This window comes from Camelina sativa, chromosome 1, assembly GCF_000633955.1.
Source record: "Camelina sativa cultivar DH55 chromosome 1, Cs, whole genome shotgun sequence".
NCBI lineage: Eukaryota > Viridiplantae > Streptophyta > Magnoliopsida > Brassicales > Brassicaceae > Camelina > Camelina sativa.
Genome location: NC_025685.1, coordinates 8,020,875 through 8,047,927, shown reverse-complemented (window position 1 = coordinate 8,047,927; position 27,053 = coordinate 8,020,875). Strand labels below are relative to the sequence as shown.

The following is a 27,053-nucleotide window of genomic DNA, read 5'->3' as shown; positions in this document are numbered from 1 at the left end:
GCGCCAGTTACTAGAGTTTGAGCTGAAGAAGACAGAGAAGACGATGATGAATGTTACGAACTCCCCCTTAAAAAAAATGCTTTTTCCCGTGACTGGCTCTTATGTAAAATCTCAATTTTGACAACTTTTGTTAAGTTTCAATAAAAGAACCAAAATGCTGATGCATCATGGATCATATACTATCTCAATATATCAAAAGGTCACCACTTAACATTCTTGATCGTTTTGATCTTTTAACCTCACACTAAAAACGGCAAGGTGTCTGTTTATAAAAATCTCAGATAGAACGGAGTTTTTCCACAGGGACATTAAAAAGTATTCTCTCTCTCACATATCTTTTATTAACGGCACCAATGGCTGCAACGGATTTATGAAGCTGAGAGGAGAAGATAGTAATGGCGGTGGTTTCTGCAGGTGCTTTAGCTTATCCTCCTTCTTTATCCGTCCGCGCCACCCTTAATCCTGAGACTAAAGATGAACAACAACAAGGGAGCACTAGCTCTACCCAGAAATTTACTTACAGTCGAGCTTCTCCGGCTGTCCGATGGCCACATTTGAATCTCCGTGAGACTTACGATTCAACACCGTCGCAATCCGTTCCTACTCCGGTTTCTCCCACCGATACAACGGATTCAGGCGAAATCGTCGATTCAATTGGCTTTAACGAGCAGCAGGAAAAGACGAAAGATGATGAAGCCGCCGCCGCCGCCGTCGTGGTGGCGAGTCGGAGAAGGAGAGTGAAGAAATTGAATAAGGTGGCTTTGATAAAGGCCAAGGATTGGAGAGAGAGGGTGAAGTTTCTTACGGATAAGATTCTAAGCCTGAAACCTAATCAGTTCGTCGCGGATGTACTCGATGCTCGTCCCGTTCAGATGACTCCTACGGATTACTGTTTCGTTGTTAAATCGGTTGGTCAGGTGAGCTGGCAACGAGCTCTTGAAGTTTTTGAGTGGCTCAATCTCCGTCATTGGCACTCACCTAATGCTCGTATGGTCGCGGCTATACTCGGTGTTTTGGGACGGTGGAATCAGGAATCGCTTGCTGTTGAGATTTTCACTAGGGCTGAGCCAACGGTAGGAGACACGGTTCAAGTGTACAACGCGATGATGGGTGTTTATTCTCGTAGTGGCAAGTTTTCGAAAGCACAGGAGTTGCTCGACGCAATGCGTCAGAGAGGGTGTGTTCCGGACCTTATTAGTTTCAATACTCTTATCAACGCTAGGCTTAAGTCTGGTGGGGTGACTCCGAATCTTGCTGTTGAGTTATTAGATATGGTGAGGAATTCGGGTCTTAGGCCTGATGCTATCACTTACAACACTCTTCTTAGTGCCTGTTCGCGGGATTCTAATTTGGAGGGTGCAGTGAAGGTTTTTGAGGACATGGAAGCTCATCGTTGTCAGCCTGACTTGTGGACTTATAATGCCATGATATCTGTTTATGGGAGATGTGGGCTTGCTGCTGAAGCTGAGAGGCTCTTCACGGAGCTGGAGCTTAAAGGTTATTCCCCTGATGCAGTGACATACAACTCTTTGCTCTATGCTTTTGCTAGAGAAAGAAATACGGAGAAGGTGAAAGAGGTGTACCAAGAAATGCAGAAAATGGGGTTTGGGAAAGACGAGATGACTTATAACACGATCATTCACATGTATGGCAAGCAGGGGCAACTTGATCTTGCGCTACAGCTTTATAAAGACATGAAAGGTCTGTCAGGTAGAAACCCTGATGCTATTACTTACACTGTTTTGATCGATTCACTTGGAAAAGCAAACAGAACCGTGGAAGCCGCAGCTATAATGTCTGAGATGCTCGATGCTGGGATTAAACCAACTCTGCAGACATACAGTGCTCTAATTTGCGGTTATGCCAAGGCTGGGAAGCGAGAAGAGGCTGAGAATACTTTCAGTTGCATGTTGCGCTCAGGCACTAAACCTGATAATTTAGCGTATTCTGTAATGTTGGATGTATTACTCAGAGGCAACGAGACAAGAAAGGCGTGGGTTTTATATCGTGATATGATTTCTGACTGTCAGACACCGTCTCACAGTCTGTATGAGTTGATGATACTTGGACTTATGAAGGAAAATAGGTCAGACGACATTCAGAAAACCATTAGAGACATGGAAGAATTGTGTGGCATGAACCCACTAGAGATTTCATCAGTTCTTGTTAAGGGTGAATGCTTTGACCTTGCTGCTAGACAGTTGAAAGTGGCTATCACCAATGGGTATGACCTGGAAAACGACACTCTATTGCCTATCTTGGGTTCCTACAGTTCATCAGGCAGGCATTCAGAAGCGTTTGAGTTACTTGAATTTTTAAAAGAACACGCCAGTGGATCTAAAAGTCTTATAAATGAAGCTCTAATTGTTCTACATTGCAAGGTTAACAATATAAGTGCTGCTCTAGATGAATATTTTGCTGACCCATGTGTTCATGGCTGGTGTTGTGGCAGTTCTACCATGTATGAGACTCTATTACATTGCTGTGTAGCAAATGAACATTACCCCGACGCTTCTCAAGTTTTCTCTGACCTGAGACTATCTGGCTGCGAAGCTTCAGAAAGTGTTTGTAAAAGCATGGTTGTTGTGTATTGCAAGCTTGGCTTTCCAGAGACAGCTCATCAAGTGGTTAATCAAGCTGAGACCAAAGGCTTCCACTTTGCATGTTCGCCTATGTATACTGATATCATTGAGGCTTATGGAAAACTAAAGCTATGGCAGAAAGCGGAGAGTGTGGTTGGCAACCTAAGACAAAGTGGACGAACACCTGATCTTAAGACATGGAACAGCTTGATGTCGGCTTATGCTGAGTGTGGCTGTTATGAGCGGGCAAGAGCTATTTTTAACACTATGATGAGGGATGGTCCATCTCCTACTGTTGAATCCATCAATATCTTGTTGCATGCTTTGTGTGTTGATGGGAGACTTGAAGAGCTCTACGTTGTTGTTGAAGAATTGCAAGATATGGGCTTTAAGATTAGCAAAAGCTCCATTCTTTTGATGCTTGACGCATTTGCCCGGGCTGGAAATATTTTTGAGGTGAAGAAGATATACAGTAGCATGAAAGCAGCTGGTTACTTACCCACAATTCGCCTTTATAGGATGATGATTGAGCTTTTCTGCAAAGGGAAACGAGTTAGAGATGCTGAAATTATGGTCTCTGAAATGGAAGAGGCCAGTTTCAAGGTCGAGCTCGCTATATGGAATTTCATGCTGAAGATGTATACGGCCNAGCTTGGCTTTCCAGAGACAGCTCATCAAGTGGTTAATCAAGCTGAGACCAAAGGCTTCCACTTTGCATGTTCGCCTATGTATACTGATATCATTGAGGCTTATGGAAAACTAAAGCTATGGCAGAAAGCGGAGAGTGTGGTTGGCAACCTAAGACAAAGTGGACGAACACCTGATCTTAAGACATGGAACAGCTTGATGTCGGCTTATGCTGAGTGTGGCTGTTATGAGCGGGCAAGAGCTATTTTTAACACTATGATGAGGGATGGTCCATCTCCTACTGTTGAATCCATCAATATCTTGTTGCATGCTTTGTGTGTTGATGGGAGACTTGAAGAGCTCTACGTTGTTGTTGAAGAATTGCAAGATATGGGCTTTAAGATTAGCAAAAGCTCCATTCTTTTGATGCTTGACGCATTTGCCCGGGCTGGAAATATTTTTGAGGTGAAGAAGATATACAGTAGCATGAAAGCAGCTGGTTACTTACCCACAATTCGCCTTTATAGGATGATGATTGAGCTTTTCTGCAAAGGGAAACGAGTTAGAGATGCTGAAATTATGGTCTCTGAAATGGAAGAGGCCAGTTTCAAGGTCGAGCTCGCTATATGGAATTTCATGCTGAAGATGTATACGGCCATCGAGGATTACAAGAAGACAGTTCAAGTATACCAGAGGATAAAAGAAACTGGACTGGAACCAGATGAGACCACTTACAATACTCTGATCATAATGTATTGTAGAGACAGACGACCAGAAGAAGGGTACTTGCTGATGCAGCGAATGAGAAATATTGGTCTGGACCCAAAACTGGACACATACAAGAGCTTGATCTCTGCTTTTGGTAAGCAAAAATGCCTCGAACAAGCTGAACAACTGTTTAACGAGCTTCTTTCCAAAGGTTATAAACTAGACCGTTCATTTTACCACACGATGATGAAAATATTCCGAGATTCTGGAAGTGACTCTAAGGCAGAGAAATTGTTGCAAATGATGAAGAGTGCAGGAATAGAACCAACACTTGCTACAATGCATTTGCTTATGGTTTCATATAGTTCGTCAGGAAATCCCCAAGAAGCTGAAAAAGTTCTTAGTAACCTGAAAGAAACAGACGTGGAACTAACAACTCTGCCTTATAGTTCAGTTATTGATGCTTACCTTCGGAGCAAAGATTATAACAGTGGAATAGAAAGGCTTTTGGAAATGAAGAAAGAGGGCCTGGAGCCAGACCACAGGATATGGACTTGCTTTGTCAGGGCAGCGAGTTTCTCCAAGGAAAAAAGTGAAGTCATATTGCTGCTGAAAGCTCTTCAAGATATTGGTTTTGATCTTCCTATCAGGTATGGATGATCTGATGCATTCCTTAAAAATGATTGGTCTGTTGTTAGTCATGTTTATGGTTTATTATTAATATATTGTAAATTTGATACAAGATCATCATTTAGTACAAATAATTAAGATTTTTTGTATGGCCTTTGATGATACCTACCAGGCTTTTAGCTGGAAGACCTGAGTTGTTAGTTCCTGAGGTGGATGAATGGTTTGAGAAACTGAAACCCATAGAAGACAATGCTGCTCTCAATTTTGCTAATGCTCTTTTAAACCTTCTCTGGGCGTTTGAACTCAGAGCTACTGCATCATGGGTATTCCAATTGGCAATCAAAAGGGGTATCTTCAGTCGCGATGTTTTTAGGTCAGTCGTCTAAACAGATGTTCATGAATGGTGTTAACACTCACCCTTGAACTGGTCAACACTTGTTTCTCGTGAAAACGTTTTCGAATGCACCGAGTATTTAGCAGTCACATTTGCGATTGACTTTGATATTTCAGGGTGGCGGACAAAGACTGGGGTGCTGATTTCAGAAGATTGTCGGGAGGTGCTGCACTTGTTGCCCTGACTCTATGGCTTGACCACATGCAGGCAATTCATCTTATTCTTCTCTCTTAATATCTATGCATCTTTACATCATATTCAACAGATCCCTTCATAACTGAAGATCGTACGACAATCAATCTCCTATTCACCAATAACCCTCAACCTCTGCTACAATTCTTCTCCCATTTTCAGGATGCATCACTTGAAGGGTACCCAGAGTCTCCAAAATCAGTTGTCTTAATCACAGGGACCGCAGAATACAACGGCATATCCCTGGACAAAACGCTGAAGGCATGTCTCTGGGAGATGGGTTCTCCATTTCTTCCCTGCAAGACGAGAACTGGGCTTCTAGTGGCCAAAGCTCACTCTCTGAGAATGTGGTTGAAGGACTCACCGTTCTGCTTCGACTTGGAGCTAAAAGACTCGGTGTCGTTACCAGAATCAACCTCAATGGACCTGATCGACGGGTGTTTCATAAGACGTGGACTTGTTCCTGCGTTTAACCACATCAAAGAGAGACTTGGCGGGTTTGTGTCACCAAAGAAGTTTTCGAGACTGGCATTGCTACCAGACGAAATGAGAGAACGAGTGATAAAGACAGATATAGAAGGACATAGACAGAAGATAGAGAAGATGAAGAAAAATAAGGGAAATGAAGTGATTAGTGTTAACCCTCGAAAGAAGTTCGTCAGAAAGTAAGTGATGTCATGATATTGTACTCTCATATTACACACATAGGTGATTATTGTATAAAGTTTTGATTTTTCTTTTTGTGGATGCTAATTAGAAATTTAGAAATAAGTGTCTTCATGTAATATTTGTCAATTATCAATAGGATTAATAAATCAAAAAGAGTATTACAATTTACATCTAACAACTTTTTCCCGTTGAATTAAAAATTGTACACATACTCAATTACTGTTTTCTACAAATGCCTAGGTTCAACTTATTTATTGTTGAATTCAAGATATTTTCTTTGTTGTTAAAAATTAAAATCAGTGAAACTATTCGTTTTCTATAAAGATGCGTGGATTAGACATATTTTATACATACAACAATTTTCAAAATTTTCAAGAGCGAAAGAAACACCTAATTTGGTGCGTCTTGGTTCTTGATAGGAACTACTGCAGACACTTTCCTCCTCTTAGGCGTAAGTTTTTTTAAACCAGTGGTGTTGTTGGCAGTTGCTGCAACACGTTTGCGCCTTCGTCTTTGTTTCTCCTCTCCAATGTCTTGGATCTCGTTATACGGTTCCACTTCCAACAACCTCCCCTCTCCTCCATTGTTTGGTTCATTTTCACAAACAGTCTCATTCTCTTGTCTACAAACATCTCCTGAGCATTTCTCTAATCCTTTCCTCCGTCTCTTTGGTTGCCTCTCTGCATCTGACTTCTTCCGTCTGCATCACAAAACAGTGAATTTAGATTCACAAAAGCTGTGCAATTGTGTGTGTGTGTGTGTGCGTGTGTAAGGAATAATCAATTAACTTACTTGGCTTTGCCTTTCTTCTTCAGGGCTACACTAACGGGTTCTGGCTCTAGAGATATATTCGGTAGTGCCAAAATAGCGCCTGTGACAAGAGCAGGTCGCTCTGATTCCCGGTCAACAAAATTACCTACAATAGCTTCTTTCCGTAACCTTCTAGCTTCTTGTAAAAGAGCCACTTGATGAGGATATAAAGTCTTCCATCTCCTCAGGCACTGATTGTCAGTACGACAAGACAGATCCGAAGCCACCTTGGACCAGCTATATCCATGTTTTGCAATTGCTTCTCTCAACTTTTCATCCTCTTCCTTAGTCCACTTCCCACGATTTAAATTGGGCTCTAAACAATTTACCCATCTCTCTCGACACTGAGTCGCAGTACGTCCAGGAACAAACTGAGAAATCTTATGCCAGTTTTGAGATCCAAAGAGTGTCACAGCTACTTTCACACGTTTGTCTTCCTCTAAGCTCCATCTTCCTTTTCTTGTAGGGCGAAGGGACTTTTTCCATCTGCGAATAGAGAGGAAGGAAATCAGATAAACCATTTAAACATGCATCTGAATGCGACTCAGGGTCGCATTCTAAAATCCTAGAAAAATGTCATCAATGGGTGTATATTGAGGTTATGATAAAATCCCACATCGGCTAAACATGGACTTGATGGGTGGTTTATAAAACCCTATAGACTTTTTTTTTTCCCTAACAAACTAGCTCTTGAGACAAATCGGACTAAAATATATTTAAATTCATATCATTTGGTAGATGGAGGGAAACATACGAGGCTACCTCTTCTTAAACAAAATAGTCAAACATACTGCAGAATTTGATATCTATCTCATAAAGAAAGGAGTGAATGTAAAAGATAAAAACTGACCTATTTGAGCACTGAGGTCCAGTTCTTCCTTTTAATACATTTGCAACAGATTGCCAGTCTTTATCGCCAAATAACTCTACTGCACCACGAAGTTGGTCATCTTCCTCTGCAGTCCATTCTTTCTTCAATATGCTTGCATTCAAGCTTCTCTGATATCGAGCCAAACATTGAAATGGGGTCCTATTTGTCCCTAGTGATACCGCGATATCAAGCCAGTCTGTAAGACCCTTTTCTTCGATAATTCGGAGTAGGTTTTTGTCCTCTGCTTCAGTCCACGGACCGTGGTTAATCAATGGATCTTCCGAGCTCATCCACCTACAATGAGGCAAGTTAAATAACTGAAATCTCAAATAAGAGACAGAGTGATGGTATATGAAATGTGCACCCATAGATATGATTAAAAGCTGATGCATCTTCAAAACCAGAGTTCAACTAGAGGAGGAACTTACCGAGCTTCACATTCTGCAGCAGAACGGTCTTTGATATCCAAGGAATCCCAATTAATTTTCGGAAGAAACTGCCTAATCATTTCTGGTGTTATCTCAAGATTTCGGATCGATTCATTGATGGCGTCTATATCATATGTAGATCCTTCCAAATCACTGTTAAGAAATTGCGGTCAGGCAAACTCTTTCAGAAAAATATAACGAAAAGACTTGAAACTAATTCTGCATCAGAAATTATCAAAGCAGCAGATTTAAGGGTACTAGGCACCAGAATATGATAGCACTATAAAAGAGGATGACAAGTAGTACCTGGACTGTTCGATAGCTTCATAAAGTAGTATCTTTTGAACTTCTTGTTTTAGACCTTTTGCAAGGTTTTTGTTCTCCTCAGTAGACCATTTTCTCCGTTCCACTGAAACTGGATATTTCTCTAGTGCCATCCTATAATCTGCAACACAAGGGTTTTCCGGTGGACCCAACAGCAACGGAGATGTCTTTTTATCATTACCCTACCAAAAAAAAAACAGAGAATTTAAGATTAAGAAATTTTTCCCATCAGAGTCTAGAGAAAACAAAGACTACAAAACAACAGCAGAGGCAGGAAAACAGATCAAAGTATTACCTCGGAGCTATCACAAGGCACAGATTTTCGTGTTGAGATTAATTCCACACGAGGATCTTTCCTCTGAACAAGTGCTAGTTTAGTAATTCTCTTGCAAGAAGCTTGGAAATCTTTTACTATTTTAACATTTTTCTTGTGTTTCTCGTTCTGCTCAATTGTTGCTTCAATTACTTCCAATTTTCTTCTAAGAAATTTCTGATATGCCCTGTTCTTCCTGATTGCATCAACAAAGGCTTGTGCAGCTTCAGGGAAAGTTGAGCTCCCTGGCATAAGAGATAACTGGCTTGTCTCAAGGTGGTCATGAGGCTCAGCGGAAGTAATTTCATGTACATCAGCAGAATGGCCATCTTGTACATCCTCAGAATCTGGCACTGTGACAATTGATTTCCCGTGATCTGGAAAGCTTTCACAAGTATTAGATCTACTCAGTATTTCGCGTGAAGGTTCATTGTCCGAGTCATGTACCTGCTTTTTCTTCCCGGCAGAATCATTCATGAAATTTCCCTCCGTATCTGCAGAAGTAAGAAATGATAAGCATATTTTCCACCTAAAATACAGGATAAAGAAAGACAAGCAAGCCCACATTTTTACACACGAATTCATCATATCATCAATCAACAAACATAAGAAGAGAGAGAGTTTCTAACTTATTATTCCATCAGGGACAATACATAGATGCATAAATAGACTGTCAAACCCCAAATAAAAATATGAAAACTCCGGCACCTTTCACACTGAGTGTACCTTCCAATAATGCAACCGAAGGAGAACCAAATAATCTTACCATCTGCAAAACTATCTTAAACCACTTGAGAAGCAGAGTCTTCAGATAACCATAGAAGGAACATTTCCAGAAGTAACACAGAAACAATATCTAACGAAATCAGTAGCTATAACCCAAATAGAAATAAACCAAACAAAGTAAAGAGAAAGTTCACAATTGAGCTCACCGAAATTTGCATAAGCAGAGAACCGCCTACGAATAACACGAAGAGTTTCAAAGGCGCCATCTTCGTCGTCGTCATCGTCGGATAAACCAATGGGAGGAATGGGCACATCCATGGACAATGCTAATTGGCTCGTAATACTACGAATCATCTCGAAATCATCTTCACTCTCCGAATCCGAGGGCAATGATAAACCCACGGGAGGACCACTGCTCAATTCCGCATCCTTGGACGATGGTAATTGGCTCCTAATGCTACGAAGCATCTCGAAATCGTCTTCGTTCTCCGAATCCGACGGCATCGCTTCACCACCGTCTCCATCAGCTTCAATTGAATTGGTTTTAGCGGCGAATTGATCGGAATTAGCGTCGGAGACCATACAGGCGCGTCTTATGTCTTCGAAGTCGATGTCGTCTTCCTCGTCATCGTCATCATCGCCGTAAGTCTCGTATAGGCTGCTCCGGTTCATCGCGTTACAGATTGAGAAAAGCGTCTATCGGAAAGCGAAATCGAAGAACGTAAAAGAAACGGCTCCGAGAGAAAAAGGTTTTATGTGTAAGAAGAACGAAGAAGAAGATGAAAGGTTTCTCTCATATAAGGTTTAATTTATGCTTACGGGTCTGAACTATTTAATATGGCGGCATCATAACAAACGGGTCGGGTCGACTCGGTTCGGATCTGATAGTGATTAGGTCGTAATCGTTTGGACCATTGTAAAACCTTGGAATTAAAAACACGATTTTTAATTAATTAGACAACCAAACATAGAGAACCGGTCCAACCGGATTATATTGTCTACCATTACCACCATTAACGGTTAAAAGAGTCAAATCTCACAAAAGTGGGTTAGTTCAGAGGCATGGTTTTTTACGATTTCTTTGGTTCGGATAACTCCTACCGAATCAATCAAAACCAATACTAACCAGAATCGTAGCTGAATCAAACTACACATAACATGGTCTTAAAGGCACTACACTTGGCCATATATACCGATAAATATAGACATAGATACTAAAAGATGGGAATCAACAAAGCTTAGTGTCGAAGTTGAGAGCGATTCCCATGCTGAACAGCTCCTGACACAGAAGCTTAGCTCCATAAGGAACATAAACCCTTACCACATGGTCTGGGGATTCGCAGACTCTACAGTATGGTCCTCTGATCTTTTTTCCACTGCTTGGAGTCCTCTCGATCACATTCGCATAGGTTTTACATTTTCTGCAGATATGCATCTGAGAAGAGTCACTGAGGGTGAAGAGACGTTCGTGCAGATTAGCAGAAGCACCATGAGCTATTAGGTAGTCTCGCTCCATTTCTCCAAACTTTATCCCGCCGAACCTCTTCCTGTCTGCAACTGGCTGCCTTGTGAGCGGGTGGACTGGTCCAGTGTTTCTGAATTTCACTTTGTCCTCTGACATGTGGACAAGTCGCTGGTAGAAAGTTGGCTCCATGAATATCAGAGAGCGCATCATCTCGCATGATCTACGCTTTCGTTTCCCCATCTTGAAAACCCAGCCCTAACCACAAATATTTACCATTGGCAATGAATGAATCAGCCAATCAGGACTTAAGAACCAACAAATAATCTAAGAAAGGTTCAACAAATTAAACAGATAATCACAAAGCTCACAAGGAGCCCATTAGTCCTCTGGCTCTAACTAATTATACTGGTACATGGAGCCCATTTTTGTGTATTCTCTTCACGTTTTTCAGGCACAATGGTAAAAACTAATCAACCAGAGAACATCGAACTTCTTAATTTTTCAGTCTTACATAAATATTTTCCCGTCATATATAAGTCATGCTCACTTCTAGTACTCCTAGGAAACAAAACAAAGATCCACGATGACATGTTTCAAGTAAGGTGCTCAAATCTAGTTTAGTGCCTATCATGTCAACTTTTGGAAATTCTGTAGCCAAAGTACCCAAGTTCAAACATCTTCAATCAGGCAATATAATTAATAATTAGTTACTGCCCTTAATGATATCATCCATTTGTAATCCCTAGGAACCAATGTCAATCTATAATAGCATATAAGTCAATATTACGTTTTACGAGCTAAAACCAAAAGTCAAAGTGTGAAGAACGGACCTGTGAAGCTGCTCTGTGATTTCAGTGATACTCGGAGTGGAGAAAGGAGTTGCATGACGTGTCAATTTGGTGTATGTGGCAGAGTATGTCATTTTCTGAAGCCTGGCATGCCATGGGAAAAAATCAAGCTCCTTGTCATTGGAAAAGAATGTGGGCTTCTCCAAGGTGACTTTTCCGAATTTCACAGTTGCGTATCTCCAACAATTTTCTTTCTTCTTGGTTGGATCAAAAGACGGTTCCACAAGCATCTCCCCAAAGAATCAAAAACGTTCTGAAGCCCGTGTTCAATAAAGAAGTTGTAGGAGTTGAGCTGATGACTTATGAGTCCATACTTGTCAAAGAAGGATGTCGCAGCTTGTTTGCAAAACCTCTGGAGAGAGAACTTTCACCAATCTCAGAGAGATTGATCTGCCCAGAAGCCTCAATCTCGTCAATATCCATCTCATTAATGTCCATATCTGGTATACCTCAACAAACACTGTACGAACACAGGAACCAAATTAAAAAAAAACCCCAAACACAGACAGATAAAATGATTAAGAAGTCGTGAAAAAATCATGAGCCAAGGAAATGCATCTTGCATGTTGCGATCTATAATGAATAAAGCTTAACAACATGATACAACCAAAATTTTCAACCCTTAGAACCGAATCATTCTCCAAAACAAAGGAAACTAAAGCATATTTCTCCAGAATTTTTCAAAGCTCAAAAGCAGAATCAAAGCGTTAATAACCTAAATCGGGTACCTGAAATTGCTTAAGCTGGCACGAAGACGGAGTAAAACGGCGGTTCCGGAGGAACGGAGAATAAACGACGCCCGGAAAATCGCTGAAGATGCGGAGAGATTCGCCGAAAAAGACGAAGAGAGTACAAAACCCTTGGCCTCAGAGCGAAGCCAGTCTAAACCAAGTGATGAAATAAAGAGAGTGTCGCTTGTTTTAAAATGACGTCTATGTCCTTTAAGTTGTTCTCGCGTTGGTGTCCATTTAGTTTAATATCAAGGGTAATCCCGTCAATTTGAATAAGAACTCTTGGTTTTTCTTTTTTGAACAATTTTGAAAAAGTTTAGAAATAGAACTCTATGCAGCAACTTTAGAAATTTGTAATGTCCTCCAAATGGGTTACGTTCAACTTAAACTCTTTTTATTGCCGTTGAAAAGTTGAAGATAATAAGAGTCGAAGGTACAATTCAAAATAAACAAAGTCACTGTTTTTTATTCATCGATCTACCCATCCCTTGAAATCTAAAACCATCCATGGACACATGAGATCATTTGTTGTTTCGTTTCAGAAGTTTTCTAAACCATTGAGCAGACATCTTGGGGTACCTCTTCAAGGTTTTGTAATCAACATAGACGATCCCAAACCTATATAATAAATGAAAACAAATATTATAACCTTTTAATTCTAAACATCATATATTGGTACAGATTTTTGATTAGCTTAATTACCTTGAAGTATATCCTGATAACCATTCGAAATTATCAAGCAAAGACCACGCAAAATATCCAACCACATTGGCTCCATCATCCGTAGCCTTCTTAAGGTTGGTTAAGTAATCTCTATAATACTTGATTCTCGTTGTGTCATGTAGTCCTTGAGCTAGAGTCACGTTTCCCGGATCATCCATACCTAAAACATGTTCAACGTACCAGTTATAAAAAAACTCTTAACATCTCTATTAATTAATCTCTTGGAAAAATAACAAAACGAAAAGAACTTTGATACCGTTCTCAGAGAGAATCATAGTTGGGTTGCCGTAGCGTTCCTTCATATACATCAAGGCCTTGTACATTCCCCATGGTACGTTGTATAACCATGTCGAGTGAGCCTATAAAATAAATCGTTTATTCATAATTTGAGACGCTTGTATAATTGATTAGCCAAAAGAAAAGAAAAAAACATGTATATCTCACCCTTGGACCAATTAGCTTCCCCAACTTAGCAACTGCATAAGTGATCAAAATTGTCAAAATCATATATAATACTCACTGTCACGATCAAAATCTATAGATTGTAAACAAAGTCCAAAATCTATATATTCGTAGTGAATGCTCCAGTAACTTACAGCCAAACTGTACGTTCCAATCTTGTTGATAACCCAAATCCTTAGGTTTGGTGGTGGGATGTGGTTCGGACATGTAATAAGTCGTGTATTGGTTTATTCCCACGTAATCTATGGAACCTTTCACCATTTTCACTTCTTCCGCTGTGAATTTTGGAAGCCTCTCTTTCACAATGTTCTGCATTGTCTTTGGATACTCACCATATACTATTGGGTGAATAAACCTTTACCCGAAAACAAAAGATATTCCTATAAGCTCACCAAAATTTGATGGTAAAATATGAGTTTTTTATATGTAAAAAAATAATAGTTAGAACATTTTACCATCCGATATGGAAGTCTCTTGCTCTTTGAGCTGCATAATTATCTGCTTTACTTCTAGTAAGCGGTTCGTACCAAACGAAATCTAAAAGTATCCCAATTCTTCCCTTTTGTTTAGCCTAGTTCATACCAAAAGAGTCATATAGTTAGGTTTATTTCATCACATCACCTCACATCAAGAAAACATATTAGAAGTTATTTGTTTACTTGGTAATATTTGCGGTATCTTTGGACTGCTGCTGCGTGGGCCAAGATAAGGTGATGAGAGACAATGTATGGCTCGGTCGCTGAGTTTCCTTCAGTGCAATTTCCAAATGCTTTAGAGCATCTACCCGGAGCAAAAATGCCGTTATCATAACCTAGAGCAGCTACAACACGCGGCTCGTTAAATGTCATCCAGTTCTTCACTCTATCTCCAAATGTCTTGAAACAAAACTCAGCGTAATCCGCAAAATCATTCCTGCAAGATTTGCATCATCAAGTTTGTAACTTTTGTGGGATTTGTAAATGAGACCATCGAGACTATGTATATATTTTGATATGAATGTTGGTGCTTACACTACTTGTCTACCAAGCAAGCCTTTATACTTCTTTTCCAAAGCCAATGGAAGATCGTAGTGGTACAAATTTGCATAAGGTGTGATCCCTAATTAAGCGTTACATTAGATTTGTTATACTTTCTGTTACAATCAAATTTTATAAGAAACGTTATGATGATTTTGATACCTTTTTGAACCAAGTAATCGATCAATCTATTGTAGTAAGCAACTCCTTTCCAGTTGACTTTACCGCTCCCCTCTACATTCATAAGCTTGAAGTCACTATACCATCTTAGTCAAAAAAAATATAAACCATATACAGTATATGATTTTTTACATAAATAATAATATTACCAGGGAATATTCTGGACCATGAAATTGAAAATCTGTAGGCATCGAAGTTGAGTTTCTTCATCAAATCCACATCTTCCTAAAAATGGGATTATCATGAACACATTTAATTAAATCAGAATGTAACACTATCGAAATTACGACTCAATAAAGAGTATATATATGTATGAATCTTTAGGATTAGTAGTTTAGTATAGTACCTTGTAACGGTGATACTGGTCCACTGTTATCTCAGCCGTGGCATTCTTGGCGATAGTCCCTGTTTTGATAATTTTTAATAGTGTTGAGAAAATATGATTAATCAAGAAACCTTTCATGATTAACAGTTCAAAGTGTAAATTACCAGGAATCTTGACGAAGGCGTCCCAGATGCTTGGGCCACGACCATCTTGATGAGTCTCGCCTTCGACCTGATAAGCTGAGGTGGCGGTTCCGAACAAGAATCCTTTTGGAAAACTCTGTCTACTGAGACCTCCGGTGTCCAATTTGATGTTTTGTATGGACGGAGAGGATTCGCCGGAGGTGAGAGAAGAGAGGAGGAGGAGAATGAGGAAGAGAGGCCATGGATGTGAGATAAGGTGTCTCATGGTGAGTGAGTTTTTTTACTGTTTGGTTTGGGTGTCTTAAGGGTATTTATAGGCTTTTTTAATTAAGCATTTGTTCATGATGTGATAAGATAAAATTCAAATGACTGGGACTAGTGAGTCACCATTCAGATAAGAATATAAATCGATTTAACAATAGTTTCTAAATCATTTTAATAATTATCTTAATGTCTAGTCAATGAAATAAAAATGAGATTTGTTACTACGTAGAGATATTATTTCTATATGATTTTCGTTACAAAAAAAGATTTGTTGCCCAAAAAAAAAAAAAGATTTGTTATCAAATTATAAATTTAAAGTTATGGATGTTGGTACATTCGGGATTTACTGCCACTATTAGATGAATTAGTTTCATGCAACATATAATTTTATGTTGATTTATGCATTGTTTTATCATCAAACTTTTTAAATGTATGAACCTTTATGAACTTGACTAGAGCAAAACTTTTCATGTTTGAAGGCCTAAATTTCCGGGATATATTAGAGAGAAAAAGTTACAATTTATAAATAATTAACTGATTTCGCCAAATACTGTAACTATTTAAATTTTAACTTTTAACATGTTTTCTGTACATCATAAAAATACAAACTTTAACATGTTTTTAAGTACGTATGTATGTTATATATAACAAACGCAGATACTTCTTATTTTCTGGTGCTGCGATGAAATGTGGATCATTTTCAAAACCGTACCGATGATATTTATTTTGGATTTTTTCTTGAATCGTTTTGAAATATACTACAAGGGTTATAGAAATTACTTTGTCTTCTTTCCTCCAGAGTCCAAACTATATAATAGTAAAATCCAGTTACAATGTTGCTTATCTAATTAACAAATTTAACCAAATCGGTATATGTCCCTTTTTTATAACTTTTCTGATAATAACATACTAGTAAGTAGTATTATTATACGTACGAGAAGTAGAGAGGAAAAAGACAAGAATGCTCGGAAGAGAATTATCGTGTTCCGGTCCACAAATTGAGAAAAGTCAGCACGCGGATCGTAAAGCGCCAAAGGGAAAAAAACGTGAAAGCACAGAAGATAACAAGGCCAAACTGGTCAAATCACAATCCATTAAGTTCAGTCCTCGTGGACCTCGAGACAGGACCATGCATGCCCCATTTTCTTAGACTTGTCCCCCCATCTTCACGTGACTACGTAATTTTTTCTTTTTTTCTTCCTCCTATAACTCCCGATCGAAAGCGCAACAAACGGAGAGTGAATAAAAACAAAGAAGAAATCAAGAAAATAATTTGTAGCCGTAGCCGACACATTTCAAAGAACGTTCATTAGGCTTATAATTAATATCCATTGATGTGATACACGATACGGAAAACGACTAAGATTTTTTGTTGGTCTAAGAAAGTAAGAAACATGTGATCTGAATCGTGCTATGGTATAGGAATATGATTACATCCATTATTGACTATTGAGAGTTGAGTGACTTCGAGTGTAGCAAAGCTTTGTAGTATAGCATCTTATTATAATATCCCAACGCGACAGTTTATCATGATTCTTTTTGTCATTTACATGCAACATTTTCTGATACAGGTGTCATTTATACATATACGAGCTTGGTAAGTATATTCTAAGTTACCTTATAGATTTAACATCAACCTGGTACTTATCTTATTATATAAACTTTAGTTCTGAAAGTTACTAATTCACCAGATCGTGACATGTGTTAATTTAAACGATTAGAATTTAAAGTCAAAAACTCACCAGATCGTGACACGTGTCAATTTTAATGATTAAATATCAAAATTGGTAACTCATCAGATCGTGACACGTGTCAATTTTAACGATTAAAAATCACAGTTTTCAAGTTTGGTAAAAGAAAGCATAAGATAATCGTAATCTTATTATATTAAAAAGAAAACAATTAAGATATAGTAAAACCTCTATAAATTAATAATGTTAGGACCATGAAAATCTATTAATTTATAGAGATTTTAATTTCTCGATAAATTAATAATTATTAATTTATTGAGAGACTTTCCTAATTTGGTAAAAATAATTAAAAGAATAAGATTTAATCGTTACAACTAATATTTTTATAAAATCAACTACAACAAAAATAACAATTATCATGTTTTGAATATAACACTCAAAGATTTTTATATAGTAAAAATATGAAAAATGAACTCTAATAAAAGTTGATGTGTATATATTACATATCTTTAGATAACTTTATATAATTATTAATTTATATTATTGATGGGACCATATATTTACAAAGGATTTACAAAAAACTTATTATCTTATTATATTATCGAATTATGTCCAAAATTTACACTAGTCCCATATTGGGACCGGAAAATTTTATTAATTTATAGAGATTATTAATTTACCGAGTATTAATTTGTAGAGGTTCTACTGTATATATACTATGTGCATCCATATCAAAGTTTCATTGTTACAAAGATTCTCAACCACTACATGGAAAAATAAATATACTATGTGTTATCCATATTTGGTCGTATAATTATACTATATAACCTAAAACATTAATTTTTATTTTTTTGTTTGCACAAAAAAAATAAAAAAATTTATGTCTCTATGGTTAGACAATTTTGGACAGTGAATATTGCAACAAGATTTGTGAAGGCACATGCGAAGAAAACGAAGATCGTGAAGAACCAAATGGTAGCCTTAGGAAAAAAACTTAGATTGAAATCTGAACTAATATTTTTATTATATTAAAATTCTTATTATATAAAGTTGGGTATTCAAATTAGTCATTAACATGTTAAGTACATTGATGAGATAATGACACGTGTCAAAAAATTATTATTTTTCAAAACAGCTAATTAAGAAAATAACATCAAATCTAAATAATTACATGTTTATATCTAAAAAAAATAAAAAAAAATAAAATTAACAAAACTAATATATTTCCATTGTACGTTACTTCTATTATACGTGTTTTCCCAATAAGATTTTGACATGGATAAACATAAAAGTAATTCACTAAGCATATCCTAAAATCATTGTAATCGAGTAGATAATTTTCACCAGTTGTTCATCCAAAATATCTTTGGAGTAAAAAAAACTTCATGGTTAAAGAAATTATGTCACAAAACAATTTTAGTAATTATAAGAACTATAATTATGCCAAAATGAAAGTAAAGTAACATAAAATTTGTTTAATTTGCTTAGAAGACATTTTATAGGTGGTGATAAAGATCATACTTTAACAATAAAATAATTTTGAGTATAAGAACATATTTTTAATAGTAAAACATAGAGTAAAATTATATGTGGTTACTTATTAGATGTTGCTTTGATGAATTTGTTGCATGTCAAATATTTTGTGAATAAGTTGTGAAACGCTTTTGAAATTTGACAATAATTATGTTTGTAATGATGAGTATTTGGCAAAAAATTTAGTGGGATATAATTAGGGTTTAGATTATTGAAATAATTGTTATAATGTATTAAAAATATATAAATATAAATAAATGTATGAAGGTAAATACAAATATTGTCTAACTTATATTATTTATATATTTACTTTAAGAAATAAAATTTCTTTATATATTTTTAAATTTTTTTTAAAAGTTTAGGATTTACTTTCTTCGACAATTTTTAAACCGGCACATCGGACCCTAGATATAATATCAGGTTTCAGAAACAAACATAAAACGTTATAAGAAAGAAAAATTCATGCAGACTCTGTAAAAAACTCAAGTGTATTATATGCCCACACACATTACTGAAGTTACGTGGTATATATACTAGAAGATTTTTTTTTTTTTAATATATACTGTTGCTGCTTTTGAATATTTTGAAAAGTTAAAGGGAGAGTTCTCAAGTTTTCTTTTTTTTTGTTAGCAAAGATCAGAGAGTTCACAAGTTACGCAGTCGCATGCATAGTCACCTCACAATCCATCAAAGCTCAAAAGGGAGATAAACACGACCCTATAGTTCCTTTAAGGCTTTATATAACATTCACTTGTAACTCAATCATAATCTATTCATAGACACATTGAGCTCAGTTTTGATCCCGTTTCTGTAGTTGTTTGAACCATAACGCAGATATCTTGGGGTATCTCTTCAAGTCCTTGTAATCCACGTACACAATTCCAAACCTACGCGCAGGAGAGAAGTCATTAGAACATACTATAACAATTTATCAGAAAGAATCATATACCAATAATACAGATTCCTTAGTTAATTCAAAACCTTGAGGTATATCCTGATAACCATTCGAAATTATCAAGCAATGACCATGCGAAATATCCAGTTACATTGGCTCCCTCGTCTACTGCCTTTTTAAGCTGCGCTAAGTAGTCTCTATAATAATTTATTCTCGTTGTATCATTTAGTCCTTGCGCTAGAGTGATGTTGCCCGGATCATCCATTCCTATGAAGATCGTGCTCAAATTTTAATACTCAACACTTATATAAAATTAGAAATATAACGAGAAAACATATTAAACTCGAGACTCTGTTGTTAGAATACCATTTTCTGAGAGAATCATAGTTGGGTTACCATAATGTTCCTTAATGTACATCAATGCCTTGTACATTCCCCACGGAACATTGTATAACCATTCCGAATGTGCCTAAATAAAAAAAAACTCTTAAAGGTAATGTATGAGTTTTTTAGATTTCTAAAAATATGAACCTTTTACCATCCGACATGAAAGTCTCTTGCTCTTTGAGCAGCGTCATTGTCTACTTCACTACTCGTAAGCGGCTCGAACCAAACAAAATCCAGTAGTATCCCAATCCTTCCCTTTTTTTTCTCCTGAAAAAAATGTATTGGTTCGATCTTTAATAACCATTTAGGTGTTTGATATCATACAAAGTAAAAACAATTTGAAAGAGCCTATAAGTTTACTTACACACCTGATAAATTTGGCGGTATCTCTGGACGGCTGCTGAGTGTGCCAAGATAAGGTGATGGGCAACGATGTATGGCTCGGTCGCGGAGTTACCATCAGTGCAGTTTCCAAATGCTTTAGAGCATCGACCCGGAGCAAAAATGCCGTTATCATAACCTAGAGCAGCTACAACACGCGGCTCGTTAAACGTCATCCAATTCTTCACTCTATCTCCAAATGTCTTGAAACAAAACTCTGCGTAATCCGCAAAATCTTCCCTGTAAAATTGCCTCACTATACTATATCAAAAGTTTTTGCAGCAAGAAACAAAAGAAAAGAAGTTAAGTTAAAAGCTTGGTGCTTACACTACTTGTTTACTAAGCAGGCCTTGATATTTTTGTTCCAAAGCCAGAGGAAGATCGTAGTGGTACAGATTCGCATACGGTTTTATACCTAGCAATTGGATTATGTTCATAATTATATATTTAAAAAAAAAAAGTCAAATCAAATGTATACAAATATATAAGGAAATGACTAATTATACCTTTTAGGATCAAGTAATCGATCAATCTGTTGTAATAAGCAACTCCATTCCAGTTGATTTTGCCGGTTCCCTCTGTTTTCCATAAGCTTGAAGTTATATATATAGAAACCAATCTTAGATCTAAAATATAAGCAATGTAATTATTTTTATATACTATTACAGTAGTATAGAGTAATATACCAGGGAAAATTCTGGACCATGAAATAGAAAATCTGTAGGCATCGAAGTTGAGGTTCTGCATCAAATCTACATCTTCCTGAAATGTGATGATTAACATGAACATTGAACACCATACATATGCATTATGACTCGATAAGAATATTTTAATGCATGATTAGTAGTTTCGTAGTACCTTGTAACGGTGATATTGGTCCACTGTTAACTCAGCCGTTGCATTGTTAGCTATCTTACCTGTTTTTTTTTATACAATAGCATAAAAAGAAATCGCAATGGTTAGTAAGTTAATCAGTTTTGTGAATTTGTAATTAGATTGATGATGGAAATTAACCAGGAATCTTGACGAAGGCATCCCAAATGCTTGGCCCACGACCGTCTTGGTGGGTCTCTCCTTCCACCTGATAAGCTGACGTGGCAGTTCCGAACAAGAATCCTCCCGGAAAACTCTCTCTGTTAAGATCGCCCGTGTCCATTGGTACGCCGTCTCCGGACGGCGAAGATTCGCCGGAGCGGGAAGCGGAGAGGAGGAGGAAGAGAAAAAGAAACATGTGAGAGGCCACTATCATGATGGTACAGAGAATGTGCGTGGATTATGGTGAAAGAGGAGGATCAATGATTCAATGTGGGTCTTCCTTTAGATTATCTATTAGTATTATTTTTTGTAATTAAGATTTAATTAATTAATCAGATAAATTAATCGCAAATTCTCCTCTGTTTAATGGTAAGACGAAAGTAATCAAATACTGTATTATATAGTAATCAATCTCTCAAGTCCCATTCTCTCTATCAGTAATCTTCTGATAATATGAAAATAAAAACAGACCAAAGATCACAATTTCAGACCAAAACAGAGATGCGTAGACAAAAAGACACTCACACACAAGTCATCAACACAGCCACAACCAAACGGAGGAGATCCAAAAGTCTTCAAAAGTAGTTGAAGCTTTTCCAAAGTGACAAGATATCTTTTAGGGCATAATTTTTACCTCAAAAGTCTTCTTATTGCGGAGTTAAGCTCCAGACGCGGATACAAGCATCTTCACCAGAACTCACTACATGGGAATCATCAGCAAAACCCAGACCATACACTCCACCTAAGTGAGCTCCTTTTATGGTCATCCTTGACGAAGCTGGTTTGTCCACTTCATACACAATCACACAGGTGTCCAAGGATCCTGTAGCGACCATACTGCTGTTTGGAGACCAAGCTAAGCAGTTTATGCGTGCGCTATGGTACAACATGTTCTTGAGCTTCATCTGTTTTAAAATTAGGGACCGATATAAGATCAAAGTTTGTGTTCCAGATTCATGGGGGGGAAAAGGTTATGAATAATCTTAATTTACCTCTCTGGAGACTCTGTCCCATACAACAGCTTCTCTGTTCAAATCAGCTGATGCAAACATAGAGAGATCCGGAGAGTAACGTATGACGCTGATGGCGCCTCTGTGTTTCTCGAGAACTGCTTCCTCGGTGAGGGAGTCGCCATTAACAGAATACAGATGGAGTCTACCGTCTTGGCCACCGACGATGGCTTCAGTTCCATCAGGTGTTACTGCCAAAGCAGTGACAGTGAACCCAAGGTTGATGGTTGACACTACTTTCCCATCACGGAGAAACACAACTCCTGACTCAAAGGTCACCAGAAGTAGATCCGGTGAGAGTGGTGCAAGGCTTAGATCTTTTGGTTGGTTTCCAATGTCTATAGACTCTTCGTTTGTGCATTGATCGTCTTTATAGGAAATCCTGGATATCTGAATTAAGAATCACATAGTGAAAGAATGTGAATTAGTTGCTTCAATAATAGTTATGCTTGTAATAATTAATATCATTAACACTTGTTACGTCCTTAAATTCATTCGACATTCCCCTAAAAAAAAGTCAGATCAACACAAAAATTAAGGTGACAAGTCCTACATGCGAAAAAAATAAAAGTGAGAACCAATTTACCATATTGTCATATCCGGAGGTCACAATCTCTTCTTCATGAGCAGCAAAGCACTTTATTTGAGTGTTCTGTGTCCGCTGCAATTTACCGCTGAAACCACGGCCTAGCACCCATTTACATATCAGACCATCATAACTACCAGATAGGATGTAGTCAGTGTTTCCTTTGAGGACAGCTAAAGAAGAGACGTTCTTCATGTGCCCCGAAAATTGAAAGGGGGATTTATCAAGATCGCTTGCTGAGAATATGCTGATTGTGCCACCTAGAGAAACAGTGACAATATGATCGTTCTGCCACAGACACCCAACAAGCATATCGTCCACTCCACCTGATGATCCAGGACAATTCAATGTTGTGTTCAATGTTCCGCTACCGCTTTCTGACATATCCCATACTTTGGCTGACTTGTCTGCAGAAACAGTGAGGACCTGGTAGATGATTCAAACATATACAACTTGTAAGTACAAACGTGACTTGTCTGCAGAAACAGTGAGGACCTGGTAGATGATTCAAACATATACAACTTGTAAGTACAAACGTGACTTGTCTGCAGAAACAGTGAGGACCTGGTAGATGATTCAAACATATACAACATGTAAGTACAAATGTAGCACCAACCATATATAGAGCAACTCATTGAATCTTCATATATACACTTAAAATTCTAGACCACAAATGTAGCTCATGTACATACATACTACAGAGGGTCAGAGCAATATATTTCATATGCTAGTCTAAAAACCCTGTACAAGCATAATGTAGTTTGAGTCTAATATGACGGAATCAGAAAAGAATTCGAGAACACGGTAAAACAATCAGAATGAACTTAGTACCTGTTTACCATCAGGACTCCAGCTAACTGCATAGATGCTACCTTTATGCCCATCGTCAGGTGAGAGCTCTCCAAGTTTCTCACAAGTCTTTCCATCATATATGATCCCTTTTTTATCTGAACTTACAGTAATAAACTTACTTCCATCTGGTGCAAACCTCACACAGTTGACAAAGTTGGAATGCTCTCTGTTGACCAACACAACAACAAAACTCGTAAACAATTCGGAATCACACAAGCAAGGAACTGAACAGATACTAAAAATTGAATAATCTGACCTGCTTGAGAGCTTGAACTTGAAAGGAGGACCTTCATAGAAATTCACCAGGAAATCTTCCCCACAAGTAACAATACGGAACGGTCTAGTTGGCTTGATAGCACAACTAAGAACTCTCCTAGAATGTCCATCAAACTCTCCCACATTTGATCCTGAATCCCATCTAATACAAAATGTGAACATGTTCGTTAGGCATCAAATGAGTCAAATGATCAGTTCAATGTGATTCAATCCCGATTCAACAAATTCAATGCAAAACCCTTTAGTCCGATCAAATCAAAGTCAACACATTTCACTTCAATTGAGAGCTAAGCAAATTTAAAGATCAAATTTTTCTCAAAGAACCAAAACAAACAAAAAAAAAAAAAAAAAANAGAAATTGAATAATCTGACCTGCTTGAGAGCTTGAACTTGAAAGGAGGACCTTCATAGAAATTCACCAGAAAATCTTCCCCACAAGTAACAATACGGAACGGTCTAGTTGGCTTGATAGCACAGCTAAGAACTCTCCTAGAATGTCCATCAAACTCTCCCACATTTGATCCTGAATCCCACCTAATAAATGTGAAACATTTCGTTAGGCATCAAATGAGTCAAAAATGATCAGTTCAATGTGATTCAATCCGATTCAACAAATTCAATACAAAACCCTTTAGTCCGATCAAATCAAAGTCAACACATTTCACATAAAAATCAAATTTTTATCAAAGAACCAAAACAAAAAAAAAAAAATGCTCACATGAAAGCACGAACAAGAGATTTCCCTTTGCCATCACCAGAAGCAACGATCCTCAACCCATCAGCCGACCACTGAAGATCATCGATCCGACCAGCCAAAACCTTAAACTCTTTCTTCAACACATGATCATTGTAAGCACCCCAGATTCTAACAGTCCCCGACACATCACCCGACGCGATCCACTCTCCGTTAGGTGAGTATCTCGCAACAGTAGCTGGGTAAGCGTGTTCCCCATAGATAGATACCTTTAAAGGGTTGTTGAGGTCGAGCATCACGACGGATCGACCATTAGTGTAGAGGATTGTATCGGACTTCGAGTCACCGGAGATCAGGATCCCTCGACCTCTCTCCGTTGATGGGACGCAAGCGTAGGTTTCGGAAAGCTCCATCAAAAATCGATAGACTTTGCAGAGATCGTTTTGAGTGAAATTTTTTTGGGTTTTACGAGAGAAGAAGAGACCACGCAGACGAAGAAAAGGGAAGGACGGTTTTGAGTCTTTTTGAGTTTTGTTTGACGTTCACATTAGCTGTTTTGTTTAGGCTTTTTTAATTAACTAAATTAAAAAGATTATATATATTAACATTTTTGAAATACACAAATGTTATATGTTATGGCCTTTTAGTTTTTCTTAATTACTTTGTTTTATTTACAATATTAATCCCTATCAATTTTCTAAAATAATATTTCTTAAAAATTCAATTAATGAAATTATTTAAAACGACCTAATTTAATACGTTCATTGCCATAAATATTTTCACAACATCTATTAACCCCTACTGATTTTCCTAAAATAACATTTATAGAAAGTCAATTAATGGATCTATTTAAACCAACCTAATTTTAAACGTTTATTGCTATACAAAGTTTGAAAATATATATACATTCAGTTTGTTCTTAAAACAACTCTATGCATTAAATAATTAATCTCATAAAAATCTCAAAATCCATTTTAATAGATGTTTGGTGACTGTAGGACCTATTCCGTTTTAATGACACAACATCATTTGAGTAACAAATTTAATCCGCAGTGTAGTGTATTAAGGGTTAAATAACCAAATATTGTCCTGCGGTGTATTGCGAGTTAAATAAGAGTGGGACTGGTGGGATTGGTGACACTTTTAGATGTGTACCAAGAGATAAATGTATTACTAGAATATACATATATCACACGGGTTAAAACCTTGAAAACACTACAAAAATCTTTACTTTGAATACTTATATCAAATACCTGTAAAATTTTATATTTTTAAAACTAATAAAATAACAAACAAATACAATATAAATTTTAAAATTTTAAAATAAAAAATATTGTTCCGTGGTGTACTACGGATTAAATCCTAGTGTGAATAATAATCATTGTTACAACATTCACTTCTCTGGCACAAACTGATTAAATTAATTAATATACAAAAGAAGAAAAAATGCGAAGTGTAGTCTTCTAACACCTACAGTAGTTTGTATTTAGTCTTGATGTTGTTGCTAATCACAATTGTTTATTATACACAAAATAATCATATGCTATAATAATGGTTATGTTTTTCCTTACAAATGAATAGTTTATTGGTGGAGTGGATTAACAATGGTAATGTTGGAATTTTATAGATTAGAGTTAGACTAATTGGGTTTGGGTGTTATATTTTCTAAAGAGGTAAATGTGCGGCCCATGGGCCGGTGAATAAAGCCCAGAGTAGCTATATTTGCAATATTGTCAAGTCAATGAATCGCTAGCAGTTGATTGGAGCATTAGATGTACAGCGACACAACTTGTTGTGAAATATCTTTGTGATAAAAAAAAATTCTCATGGAAGCATTCGATTATTGATTGAAATTTTTATTGGAATGTATGAGAAAATTTAGTTGTCAGTCGTGGGGCTTTACATCTCTTGGTCGCATTATAATACACAGATGAATGTGTATTATTGTTTATAGAGAGCTTCCTTGAATGGTTAGAGAGAAGATAAGGAAACAAAAGAACAAAGCTGTCACAAGTCTCTCTGTCTCTCTCAAACCAGCCACACCACCTCGTCCCCATTACTCACATGCCCTTTCTCTATTATTATTCTCTTCAAAAAAAAAAGGTTGATATAATTCCGATTGATTGCGTTCATACAGTTTGATATGGTCGCAAAATTATTGTTGAAAATTTTGCAATTTGTGAATTGTTGTTTTCCAAATTTTAATTGACCAATTTTTTGATGTAATAAAATGTTTAGAAGAACATGGCTACAACAACGACAACAAAAAAGACTAATTTACA

General features: G+C 37.1%; 5 protein-coding genes and 1 pseudogene across 15 annotated transcripts; 1 reads left to right on the top strand and 5 right to left on the bottom strand.

Moving 5' to 3' along the window:
• LOC104782997 (pentatricopeptide repeat-containing protein At3g18110, chloroplastic) lies at positions 342 to 5,970 on the top strand. Of its 3 annotated transcripts, none has more exons than XM_010508076.2 (5): positions 342 to 2,627; positions 3,264 to 4,567; positions 4,720 to 4,920; positions 5,058 to 5,148; positions 5,296 to 5,970. In XM_010508076.2, the coding sequence occupies exons 1-5, from the start codon at positions 396 to 398 to the stop codon at positions 5,800 to 5,802; spliced, it is 4,335 nt and encodes a 1,444-aa protein (XP_010506378.1). In that variant the 5' UTR covers positions 342 to 395; the 3' UTR covers positions 5,803 to 5,970. The 3 variants fall into 3 exon arrangements, with proteins under 3 accessions (XP_010506378.1, XP_010506385.1, XP_019102473.1); XM_010508083.2 differs by having other exon boundaries at positions 342 to 3,038; positions 3,675 to 4,567; XM_019246928.1 differs by having other exon boundaries at positions 342 to 3,218; positions 3,855 to 4,567.
• On the bottom strand, positions 5,991 to 10,061 carry LOC104783012 (myb-like protein L). Of its 8 annotated transcripts, none has more exons than XM_010508132.1 (9): positions 9,481 to 9,943; positions 9,275 to 9,353; positions 8,996 to 9,042; positions 8,531 to 8,925; positions 8,218 to 8,417; positions 7,912 to 8,064; positions 7,463 to 7,777; positions 6,595 to 7,098; positions 5,991 to 6,502 (listed from the first exon to the last, which is right to left on the bottom strand). In XM_010508132.1, the coding sequence occupies exons 4-9, from the start codon at positions 8,798 to 8,800 to the stop codon at positions 6,193 to 6,195; spliced, it is 1,752 nt and encodes a 583-aa protein (XP_010506434.1). In that variant the 5' UTR covers positions 8,801 to 8,925; positions 8,996 to 9,042; positions 9,275 to 9,353; positions 9,481 to 9,943; the 3' UTR covers positions 5,991 to 6,192. The 8 variants fall into 8 exon arrangements, with proteins under 8 accessions (XP_010506434.1, XP_010506426.1, XP_010506392.1 ...); XM_010508124.1 differs by having other exon boundaries at positions 9,315 to 9,353; XM_010508090.1 differs by having other exon boundaries at positions 8,531 to 9,042; positions 9,315 to 9,317; positions 9,481 to 10,061.
• On the bottom strand, positions 10,243 to 12,473 carry LOC104782987 (annotated as a pseudogene).
• On the bottom strand, positions 12,689 to 15,460 carry LOC104782979 (beta-glucosidase 44-like). The gene is made up of 12 exons (XM_010508057.2): positions 15,189 to 15,460; positions 15,046 to 15,104; positions 14,849 to 14,924; positions 14,682 to 14,753; positions 14,514 to 14,601; positions 14,163 to 14,415; positions 13,959 to 14,074; positions 13,638 to 13,858; positions 13,486 to 13,517; positions 13,298 to 13,400; positions 13,021 to 13,201; positions 12,689 to 12,936 (listed from the first exon to the last, which is right to left on the bottom strand). The coding sequence occupies exons 1-12, from the start codon at positions 15,430 to 15,432 to the stop codon at positions 12,840 to 12,842; spliced, it is 1,542 nt and encodes a 513-aa protein (XP_010506359.1). The 5' UTR covers positions 15,433 to 15,460; the 3' UTR covers positions 12,689 to 12,839.
• Positions 19,252 to 21,661, bottom strand: LOC104782953 (beta-glucosidase 44-like). Its single transcript, XM_019245959.1, has 10 exons — positions 21,333 to 21,661; positions 21,177 to 21,235; positions 21,005 to 21,080; positions 20,825 to 20,896; positions 20,646 to 20,733; positions 20,306 to 20,558; positions 20,088 to 20,204; positions 19,917 to 20,019; positions 19,637 to 19,817; positions 19,252 to 19,542 (listed from the first exon to the last, which is right to left on the bottom strand). The coding sequence occupies exons 1-10, from the start codon at positions 21,565 to 21,567 to the stop codon at positions 19,446 to 19,448; spliced, it is 1,281 nt and encodes a 426-aa protein (XP_019101504.1). The 5' UTR covers positions 21,568 to 21,661; the 3' UTR covers positions 19,252 to 19,445.
• On the bottom strand, positions 21,735 to 25,307 carry LOC104782966 (actin-interacting protein 1-2). 2 transcript variants are annotated; one of them, XM_010508048.2, is made up of 6 exons: positions 24,796 to 25,307; positions 24,450 to 24,611; positions 23,781 to 23,967; positions 22,950 to 23,375; positions 22,346 to 22,753; positions 21,735 to 22,258 (listed from the first exon to the last, which is right to left on the bottom strand). In XM_010508048.2, the coding sequence occupies exons 1-6, from the start codon at positions 25,182 to 25,184 to the stop codon at positions 22,001 to 22,003; spliced, it is 1,830 nt and encodes a 609-aa protein (XP_010506350.1). In that variant the 5' UTR covers positions 25,185 to 25,307; the 3' UTR covers positions 21,735 to 22,000. The 2 variants fall into 2 exon arrangements, with proteins under 2 accessions (XP_010506350.1, XP_010506341.1); XM_010508039.2 differs by lacking the exon at positions 24,450 to 24,611 and adding an exon at positions 24,058 to 24,219 and having other exon boundaries at positions 24,796 to 25,305.

Coding starts and splice junctions, on each gene's coding strand:
- LOC104783012 (XM_010508090.1), bottom strand. CDS start 9,946: ATGAACCGGAGCAGCCTATACGAGACTTACGGCGATGATGACGATGAC. Junction 8,418..8,530: donor TGCCTTGTGATAGCTCCGAG/GTAATACTTTGA, acceptor TTTTTTTGGTAG/GGTAATGATAAAAAGACATC. Junction 7,099..7,462: donor GGACCTCAGTGCTCAAATAG/GTCAGTTTTTAT, acceptor CTCTATTCGCAG/ATGGAAAAAGTCCCTTCGCC.
- LOC104782953 (XM_019245959.1), bottom strand. CDS start 21,567: ATGATAGTGGCCTCTCACATGTTTCTTTTTCTCTTCCTCCTCCTCTCC. Junction 21,081..21,176: donor ACCAATATCACCGTTACAAG/GTACTACGAAAC, acceptor ATCACATTTCAG/GAAGATGTAGATTTGATGCA. Junction 19,818..19,916: donor TATGATTCTCTCAGAAAATG/GTATTCTAACAA, acceptor CGATCTTCATAG/GAATGGATGATCCGGGCAAC.
- LOC104782966 (XM_010508048.2), bottom strand. CDS start 25,184: ATGGAGCTTTCCGAAACCTACGCTTGCGTCCCATCAACGGAGAGAGGT. Junction 23,968..24,449: donor AAGTTCAAGCTCTCAAGCAG/GTCAGATTATTC, acceptor GTTGGTCAACAG/AGAGCATTCCAACTTTGTCA. Junction 22,754..22,949: donor CCTCCGGATATGACAATATG/GTAAATTGGTTC, acceptor TTCTTAATTCAG/ATATCCAGGATTTCCTATAA.
- LOC104782997 (XM_010508076.2), top strand. CDS start 396: ATGGCGGTGGTTTCTGCAGGTGCTTTAGCTTATCCTCCTTCTTTATCC. Junction 4,921..5,057: donor TTCAGTCGCGATGTTTTTAG/GTCAGTCGTCTA, acceptor TTGATATTTCAG/GGTGGCGGACAAAGACTGGG. Junction 5,149..5,295: donor TATGGCTTGACCACATGCAG/GCAATTCATCTT, acceptor TCCCATTTTCAG/GATGCATCACTTGAAGGGTA.
- LOC104782979 (XM_010508057.2), bottom strand. CDS start 15,432: ATGAGACACCTTATCTCACATCCATGGCCTCTCTTCCTCATTCTCCTC. Junction 13,518..13,637: donor TTGGAACGTACAGTTTGGCT/GTAAGTTACTGG, acceptor TCACTTATGCAG/TTGCTAAGTTGGGGAAGCTA. Junction 12,937..13,020: donor TTATCAGGATATACTTCAAG/GTAATTAAGCTA, acceptor TTTATTATATAG/GTTTGGGATCGTCTATGTTG.